This window comes from Engraulis encrasicolus, chromosome 13, assembly GCF_034702125.1.
Source record: "Engraulis encrasicolus isolate BLACKSEA-1 chromosome 13, IST_EnEncr_1.0, whole genome shotgun sequence".
Classification (NCBI taxonomy): Eukaryota; Metazoa; Chordata; class Actinopteri; order Clupeiformes; family Engraulidae; genus Engraulis; species Engraulis encrasicolus.
The window spans coordinates 2,672,170-2,682,084 of record NC_085869.1 but is presented as its reverse complement, the minus strand read 5'-3'; the positions used below and the strand labels follow the sequence as shown (position 1 = coordinate 2,682,084).

Here is a 9,915-nt window from a genome sequence, read left to right as displayed (position 1 = left end):
CGTTTGTGTGTCATGCTTGCAGGCCTGATTGGTTTGACCTTTCGGGGGCTTTCAAAGGTCGAGCTTGCCTGAAGAGCAATGTCATTTTTTCAGACTACTTTTATTTGCTTAGGCATCTGTCCTGTTTTTCAGTTGTAAACATACATATTGGCCTGCTGAGAGAGAGCTATTGACCTGTTGAGAGGACGTTATATTGACATATTCAGATAGTTACGGTATATTGACATTTTTGAGACCTTTGAAAACAAACAATTGGTTTCTTTATTTACTTCATTATGTCTCTTTTTCTATCTGAGGTGTTAATTACAAGTTAGATTGTATTTCTATTTTACCATTCCCATTTCATTCTGTTCCCTTAACTAATTTTATGAAAAAAAAAACAATTGTTTTGGCACACTCATAACTTCATGCAGCACTTTTTTTAATTAGACCAATGTTTCCGTTTACGCCGTAAAATTATGCCATAAGCCGCCGAAACATTGGTCTAATTAAAAAAGTACTGAGTGTGTGACGCCAATATGTTTTTTCATTAAGTTTTTTTTTAAGTTAAAGGGACAGTTTGGTCAATTTCAACATGCAGTTGTAATGCTCACACTACCCTGGACTTGTCAGTGCCTGAGATTTTTTTTTCTTCTTCTTCAGCCGTTTCCGAGATCCTGGTCATTGTAATGGGGGCAGCTCTTTGTTTACATTTCAAAAAAACATTTTTATTTATTCCCAAAAACATCCAAAAGGTTATAAAATATCAGCGGACAACTAGCAAACAGTAGTACCTTTTGGGAAAATATTTGGAGTTGGCCTATGTTTCATTTTTTAAAAATGTAAACAAACGCTGCCCCCATTAGAATTGCTCATATCTCGGAAAGGGCTGAGCCGAAAAATGTGGCATCACCAGGTACTGACAAGTCAAGGGTAGCGTGAGCAATACAACTGCATGTTGAAATTGACCAAACTGTCCCTTTAACTACTGACCGCCGTTCACACCTCACACGGTGTACATACTAAAACCAAAAAGAGAAGCCCCTTCCTCATTTCCTCACCAGTTCCCCCACCCCTCCCCACCTTCACAGGTCTACAGCCCAGGTGTGTATGTGTGTAAGCAGACAGGTGTAGTGTATTCCTCCACAGGTGTACAGCCCAGGGAAGTATGTGTGTAAGAAGACGAGTGTGTTACTGAGTTACCGAGTACCTGTATATCTCTCCAGGTGAACAGTCCCAGGGGAGTATGTGTGTAAGGGCTTCCGCACACCGGCTCCGACAAAGTGCTGAGCACTGCTGGGCAAAAGTTCGATTTCATTGTTTTCAACTGAACCCCGTGGACATTCGCCGATGTCGGATAGAAATTAGAGACAAGTTCTATTTTGTCTGCGCCGCCCATTGACTATTAATGCTATGTTCGTGTGAAATTTGGTTTGGGGGTCCAAATTATGTCGGAAGCAAAGTGCGGCGCAGTGCTGTCGGAGCCAATGTGCGGACGGCCTAAGATGACAAGTGTACTGTGTTCTTCCCCAGGTGTACAGCCCAGGGAAGTACGTTACTGAGTTAGTGTATTCCTCCACAGGTGTACAGCCCAGGGAGGTATGTGAGTAAGAAGACGAGTGTGTTACTGAGTTACTGAGTGCACTGCATGTCTCCTCAGGTGTACAGCCCAGGGGTGCATTTCTCAAAATGAAAGTTGCTTACTACATTAGCTACTTTGTTGTTTTCAATGCATTTTCCCATTGGTAACTACCGAAGTTGCTAACAGGCTAACAACTTCTCTTTTGAGAAATGCACCCCAGGAGAGTATGTGTGTAAGTGTGTTACTGAGTACCTGTATATCTCCTCAGGTGTACAGCCCGGGGGAGTGTGTGTGTAAGTGTGTTACTGTGTTACTATCTCCTCAGGTCTACAGCCCGGGGGAGTATGTGTGTAAGAAGGGGGACGTGGGCCATGAGATGTACATCATCAAGGAGGGCAAGCTGGCCGTGGTGGCCGAAGACGGGGTCACCCAGTACGCCGTGCTGGGGGAGGGGCAGTTCTTCGGAGAGATCAGCATCCTCAATATCAAAGGTACTGCTGCGCAAACATGAAAGTTCAGAAAACACCGCACACACACTGCTGCTTACTGTCATTTTTACCAACGCCAAGGAGGTTACTGTATGTTTTTGTGGTAGCGTTGGTTAGTTTGTCTTCCTGTCTGTTTGAGATTTTGATCAAAGTTTGTGGAGTTGTTGGAAATGACAAAAGGAACAAGTGATTAAATTTTGGTGGTGATCCGGATCATAATCCGGATCCAGGATTTTTTCAAAAGATTCTTCACCATTGCGGGATAGGGCGAATTTTGACATTATAGTTTCTAACTCCACAAAAACAAGGCAGAAAGACTTGAAAATAAGAAAAAAAAAGGGTGTAACCCCATAGCCTTGGCGGAGGTTTGCACTCTCTGAGTGCTTCTAGTTCATCTCGTTTTCCTGCCTCACACCTGCACCTGTGGCTGAGGGCTTGTGCACAAGGACTCTCCTGTGCCTTTAAATTAGAGATGCACCGAACCCTGCCGGATACCTGATCCACTGGTTAAGATCCTGCCTGATCCGGAACCGGATATCGGATCCTACAAAAGGGTTGAAGCACATAGCCTACTCGCACACGTGAGCCCTTTTTATTACGTTGGCACAAACTATTTTTAGACTCATTGGCTTACTGCCACACTGCCTGCAACGGCCGCTTCCAAAGGGCTTTCACTCCATGCAGCGATTGGGGTTGTGAAAGACTGACTGAAAAGCCTAGGCTAGAGATGTACCAGATCCTGATTTTTAGGCTACTGCCGGATACCGGATCCACTGCTTAAGATCGTGCCGGATCCGGACCCTGTGAAAAAACCTATTATCCTGCCGGATCCGGAACCGGATCTTGGATCCGCTGCATCTCTACTTTAAATAATCAGTATTGTATCTGTTCTGTCTGATATTGAACACTGTATTCTGCATGCACAAGTAGATCAGCCTCCTCAACATCAAAGGTACTTAATGCACCTTTAAATGGTACCGTATCTGTACTTGATGCTAGTAGTATTACTCATGCACTAGTATAGAAAAAGTGAAATTGAAAGCCCATTGGGAAACTCCAACTCCCATTGTCATTGTGACACAGCACTCCACGGCACACAAGTGAACACTGCACACTGCACACAACGAAATTGCATTTATGCCTCACCCGTGCAAGGGGGCAGCCCTCAGTGGCGCCCCATGGGGAGCAGTGCGGTGGGACGGTACCATGCTCAGGGTACCTCAGTCATGGAGGAGGATGGGGGAGAGCACTGGTTGATTACTCCCCCCACCAACCTGGCGGGTCGGGAGTCGAACCGGCAACCTCTGGGATGCAAGTCTGACGCCCTAACCGCTCACCCATGACTGCCCATAGTCAGGGTTCTTAGGAGGATATCAGCATCCAAACTAATCAAAGTTATGTAAGGGATAATTGACGACACGTATAACGGTAAAAATAATGCACATCTATAATGCTCTCTCTCTCTCTCTCTCTCTCTCTCTCTCTCTCTCTCTCTCTCTCTCTAATGCTCTCCCATTATACTATCTCTCCATCCCAGGAAACAAATCGGGTAACCGTCGCACGGCGAACATCCGCAGCATCGGCCACTCTGACCTGTTCAGCCTGTCCAAAGAGGACCTGACGGCCACGCTGAGCGAGTTCCCGGCCGCCAAGCATCACCTGGAGGAGAAGGGCAGACAGATCCTCACCAAGATGGGCATTCTGGACGACACCGCTACCGACACACAGCCAGAGCCCATAGAAGACAAGGTCAGGGGACATATCTCTCTATGTCTGTGTGTCTGTGTGTGTGTGTGTGTGTGTGTGCGTGCTATATTCTGTATAATATTCATATTGTATTTTATATTTTAATGTATAATTACTATTATTGTTGTTGTTGTTGTTTGGTTGTTGTTATTATTATTACATTGTATTTATTTATTTATTTATTTTTATTTCAGGTGATATAATTTTGATACAATGATAATTTCTCATATTATTTCAGGTGGATCATCTAGAGGAGAGCTGGACTCCCTGCACACTAAGCTGGCTCCTTAGGCCCTCAATATTAATGCATATATTATGATTATTATTATTATTATATATTTGATATTATTCCAGGTGGATCATATGGAGAAGAAGCTGGACTCCCTGCACACTAAGCTGGCTCCTTAGGCCCTCAATATTAATGCATATATTATGATTATTATTATTATTATATATTTGATATTATTCCAGGTAGATCATATGGAGAAGAAGCTGGACTCGCTGCGCACTAAGCTGGCTCGCCTGATGATGGAGCTAGAGAGCAGCGTTCTGAAGATGGAGACCCGTGTGGAGCAGCTGGAACTACAAACGGAGGGATGGGGGGGCATAGTCGCCGAGGGAGGAGAGCAGGAAGAGGGGGATGACAGCGGAGGAGAGGAGGAGGAGAAGAAGAAAGAGGGTGGAGGACGATGGGGCAAGGTGCTAAGAGGAGGGAGAGCAAGAGGAAGAGGGGGTGGAGGTGGAGGTGAAGAGGGGGACAGCGAGAGGGAGGGAGGAGATGGAATGGGAGGAGAGGAGGAGGAGGGAGTGAGGGGAGAGGGGGATGGAGGGGATGGGACAGAGGAGGAGAAAGGGAATGGTGTGAAAACGGAGAAGAGTGTAGGAGAGGTGGAGAAGAAGGAAGAGGAGGTAGAGAAAGAGGAAAGAAAAGAGGAGGAGGAGAAGGAGTGTGAGATGAAGAATCGGGCCGAAGAGAAGAAAACAGACGAAAAGAAAGATGGAGGGATCTAGGTGACCTGTGAATTAATTAAACAGCAGTTGTGAATGATGTTCAGTATGTGATTTGGCTCGACTGCAATGGCTGTAATCCAGAAAACATTCAAATGATTGAAATCGTGTTTTTCATTGCCCATGTTGCTCGTAAAATGTAAATAAATAATATAAAAATTAGGGTGAGCGGCCTGATATGCACATTCATATGTGTATTATACATTCAACTTTTCTGTTTAATTTGCAATGAGACTTTTTAAAAAATAATAATAGGCAATTTAGAATGTTTTAATGTAGGTCTATTGGAACAGCAATACTAGGTCTACTTCACAATTATGCAATCTTACATGTACTGTATGTAAACGCCCACTAGGTGGCAGCAAACGCATGAATGATACGAGAACCCTATAAAGTTATTCTTGCCGAACATGAAACAATTTGTTTTGTCATTGTTGTCACTGTTTTTGGGTTTTAAATCCACAAATAGAAGTGATTTGTAGTTCCCCTATGTGAACTGGTAGATCTGGTGGAAAGAGTGTGTTATGCGCGGTAATCGCTGATGGTAAATAATGGTTTTGCTCCGGTTGGAGATTTGCAACAACTGGACAGACAACTGGGCCCCAAAGACCCGCCAGATGCAGCTCAGTCATGTTTCCTTCATCGCTCTCCCGGCGCGGTTCTGTGCCTGCCACACGAACAATTCCTGTACATCAATTTTTCTCTAGTGAATCGTGTTTACAGCACCTATGTGAGTCATGTTTTATGGGCCGAGTAGGTAATCATGTTGCTTTAATGCGCGTGGGACTTTGGGTGAAAAATAGTGGTAGAATTGTGTTCGACCTGTATAACTTTTTTTGCTAATAAAAAAATAGCATGGCTAGTTCAAGATTTGTAGAAGGGTCAGATGTTAGCCAATCTATAAGAGGCATGAAGTTCCCTGAAACAAGAACATTTTTAAAATACATGCCCTGGAGTCCAAGTCAAACTTAAACATTATTGGAAGTGAAGAAATATATGCTTAACCACAGCAAATGTTGTTTTTGTTCTGGATGTAATCACGGACGGATGAGCAATCATCATGTAGGCTATGCTAATATCGGTACAATTCTGAATAGCATCATCTGTATGAGGACAGTAGCATTCAACATTATAATTTTGTATTGACACTGCTAAATGCTTTCCTGCATGTGCCTTACCAGAATTTCAGAATCCAGAGCTGACATCGCATGACATCTAACAAGTAGCCTAAACCAGGAGTGTGCCGCTCACAACAAGTAAGCTAACATAACATAATGACATTGCTTTCTTGGTAAATAATGTGAAAAATGATGACAGAAGAAGAAAAATATTAAGTTGATGCATGGTGATTTATGTGTGTAAGGAGCATACAATAAATAAACAACACTAACAACAAGTCATTACAGGCTGATATCAGCCAGATTCATATTAGCTATAAATATTTTGTTTTTACTATGAATTCACTAGACCTATATAGCCTGGCAGCATTGTTGTTGCACAACCCTTGCCCTTGCGTGGTAAGCTTATTGATATAACCTACCTAGCTGAAGTTCTTACTATTTATACCCATAAATTGTGGACATGTAATTCACAACCTGTGCTGTGTTCTCAAATTTCTCTCTGCCCTAAAATGAGCAGATTGAAGCACTTGTATTCATGGGTGTAATTTCATGTGGATGGCGAGGACATGTCCATACCACTTTTGAGATAAACCCAGCTTGTCCACACCACTCTTTCCAGAAATATAATGCAAAAATAGTGAACCTGGACAATTAGCTATACTATTAATGTCTCTCCCCATCACTTCCCAAGCCAACCATACACCTGTGCCTGCCCTGCATTAGTTCAGCCTGATCTCCAAAAATCCCGTGCTCCTGGACACGGATGTTAAGGACACGAAATCCGTATCCAGGAGCACGGATTTTGCCAAAATTCCGTGCTCCTGGACACGGAATTGTTTTCCGTGCTCCTGGACACAGAATTGTTTTCCGTGATGGGCACACGGAAGTGCTTTCTATAGGCTATTACCACAGCACTGTGTAACTCTATCATTAGAAAATACATACCAAATGCTAATCCTAAACAAAATAATGCTATAGCAATTTAACTTGTTCCACATACATGGCCGTGGTCCCTTCCATTGGCTGGCTGCCACTTCAATCCAGTGCAGTTGTCCCTGCAAGGCCCAAAGGCAAGGCGGTGGAACAGCAGCAACAACCTCCAAATCTTTATTTTTCATCTTCATATTTCTATTACAAATATAGCCGCCAGGTGACCTTAAAAACACACACATACTGTAGGTACAAGGACACACATGTGCGCATGCGTGCACACACACACACACACACACACACACACACACACACACACACACACACACACACACACACACACACACACACACACACTCACACACACACAAGGTTCGCTGAGTGCACAATCTCTTTGGCTTCAGATCTGGTGATGATGTGTATATTTGGGACAGGCTGTCATTGGTGACAGTGTATGTTTATTGTAGTATAGTGAAAAAAAAATACATAGCAGTTGTGGAAATAGTATTAGTGTAGCACTGTAGCAGTCATAGTGGTGGACAATATTTAATGAATTTGTTCTCAATATTTTTTCTTCTACCTGTGAGTGGGCCTTGAACATAGTCTTCTCTTCTCTTCTCTTCTCTTCTCTTCTCTTCTCTTCTCTTCTCTTCTCTTCTCTTCTCTTCATCTCACCTCTTCTCTCGTCAGTCATATTCTCTCACCTCCTGTCCTCTGTTCTATACTGTCCTTCTTTTCTCCCTTCCCCTCCCTTCTTTCTCTCGTCATCTCACTTCTCCTCTCATCTCCTCTCCTCCTTTTCCATCCGCTTATCTCTTCCCGTCATCGCCACTACTCTATAATTCTGTCCTTTTCACTCTCTTTTCTTCACCTCCTCTCCTTCCTTATCATCTTTACTCTCCACTCCTCCCCTGTCCTTTTCTCACACCTGTCGTCTTCTCTCCTCTCCCCTTTCCTCCCCTCCCCTCCTCTTCCCTTTCCTCTCCTCTCCTCTCCTCTCCTCTCTCCTCTCCTCCTTCTCCTCTTCTCTCCTGCTTGCCTCTCCTCTTCTCTCCTCTCCTCTTCTCTCCTCTCCTCTCCTCTCCTCTCCTGCTTGCATCTTCTCTTCTCTCCTCTCATCTCCTCTTGTCTTCGGCCCAGAGTTAAAGATTCAGGAGCTGCCTAGACAGCCTCCTTTTTCTCCCCTCCCTTTTCCTCCCCACTCCTCTCCTCCCCCATATCCTCTCCTTCACTTTCCTTCCGCTCTCTTCCCCCTCTCTCCTGTCCCTTCCTCTCCTCTCCTCCTCTTTTCTCCCCTCTCCACTCCTCTCCTTTCCTCTCCTCTCCACCGCTCCCCTCTACCCTCCCCTCCTCCCCTCTCGATCCTCCTTGTCTTTCCATTCCCCTCCTCCTCTACTCTCCTCTTCTCCCTCCCTCTCGTCTCCTCTCCAGTCATCTCTTCTCCTCCCCCTCTTCTCTCTTCTCCTCTCCTCTCCTCTCCTCTCCTCTCCTCTCCTCTCCTCTCCTCTCCTCTCCGCTCCTCCTCTCCTCTTCTCCTCTCCTCTCCTCTCCTCTCCTCTCTTCTCCTCTCCTCCCCCTCTGCTCTCCTCTCCTCTCCACTGCTCTCCTCTCCTCTCCCCTTCTCCCCCCCCTCTCCTCCCCTCTCCTCTCCTCCCCCTCTCCTCTCCTCTCCTCCCCCTCTCCTCCCCCTCTCCTCTCCTCTCCTCCCCTCTCCTCTCTCCTCTCCTCTCTTCTCCTCCCCTCTTCTCCTCTCTTCTCCTCTCCTCTCCTCTCCTCTCCTCTCCTCTCCTCCTCTCCTCCCCTCTCCTCTCTCCTCTCCTCTCTTCTCCTCTCTTCTCCTCCCCTCCTCCTCTCCTCTCCGCTTCTCCTCTCCTCTCCTCTCCTCTCCTCTCCTCTTCTCTTCTCTTCTCCTCTCCTCTCCTCCACTCTCCTCCCCTCCCCTCTCCTCTCCTCCCCTCCCCTCTTCTCCTCTCCTCTCCTCTCCTCTCCTCTTCTCTTCTCTCCTGAGTTAAAGATTCAGGAGTGTCCTGTCCAGCCTTTGGCTCCCGTGTCTTTCCATTCGCCGTTGCCCACTCAGCCGTGACGCCGGCCGGCCTCGCTGCCTTCAAATCACGTCATCTCTTTTTTGACACCGACGCCGGCACAGAACATTCACAGGGAGAGAAAGAGAGAGAGAGAGACAGACAGACAGACAGACAGACAGACAGACAGACAGTGGCAGATAGCTTAAGAGAGAGAGAGGGACTGAGAAAGAGAGGGAGACAGAGAAAGAGGGAGAGACAAAGAAGAATGTGATCCTCAGGCTTTCCATTCTTTTTGGAACAGAACATTCAAAGGGAGATGCAGGGAGACATACAGACAGCAGCAGACAGAGAGACAGAAACCAGTAGACAGAGAGAAACTGACAGCAGCAGACAGAGCGACAGAAACCAGTAGACAGACAGAATGACACAGGGGAGAGAGTGAGACAGGCAAGGGAGAGCCTGACATCTTCAGGCTTTCCTTTCAGACTTTGACCACAGAGTGAGAGCAGTGGCATGACAACAGTCTCTATTTCTGTCCATTGAGGTTACTCAGTTTAGGGTGTTTGATAATCCTGAGATCGCTGCATTAGAATTACATGGTGGGGCCGAATGTGATCGGTTCACCACCCTGGGCACACACCCTGAAAATGTACCTAAATGTGCATACTACAAATACACATACTCCACAAATGTGCATGTGCACCCGCACATACACGCACGCACACACACACACACACACACACACACACACACACACACACACACACACACACACACACACACACACACACACACACACACACACACACACAAAGAGCGCAAAGCATGTAGACACATGTAAACATGCATTCACGAATGCACATAGCAAATAAGCTTTCACACACGCACGCACACACACATAGAGGAAGGACATTTAAGCGCTTTCATGATTACATATTAATATCTGATAACATCTAGATTGCTAATGGCAAGGTGACCACCACCACCACTCACTGCCTCTGAAAAGGAAAAGTCAAAGCCATAACATCAGATTAGTA

The 9,915-nt window shown here is 45.6% G+C and overlaps 1 protein-coding gene across 1 annotated transcript in view; it reads left to right on the top strand.

The window, feature by feature from the left end:
- Positions 1-6,053, top strand: part of cnga4 (cyclic nucleotide gated channel subunit alpha 4) — a 15,193-nt gene extending 9,140 nt beyond the window's left edge. Inside the window, exons 8-12 of the mRNA XM_063212986.1 lie at positions 1,887-2,052; positions 3,587-3,798; positions 4,267-4,474; positions 4,571-5,347; positions 5,985-6,053. Of these exons, the coding sequence (XP_063069056.1) occupies positions 1,887-2,052; positions 3,587-3,798; positions 4,267-4,474; positions 4,571-4,806 (822 nt within the window). The 3' untranslated portion in view covers positions 4,807-5,347; positions 5,985-6,053. The remainder of the gene's footprint in view (positions 1-1,886; positions 2,053-3,586; positions 3,799-4,266; positions 4,475-4,570; positions 5,348-5,984) is intronic.
- The last annotated feature ends 3,862 nt before the right edge of the window (positions 6,054-9,915 follow it).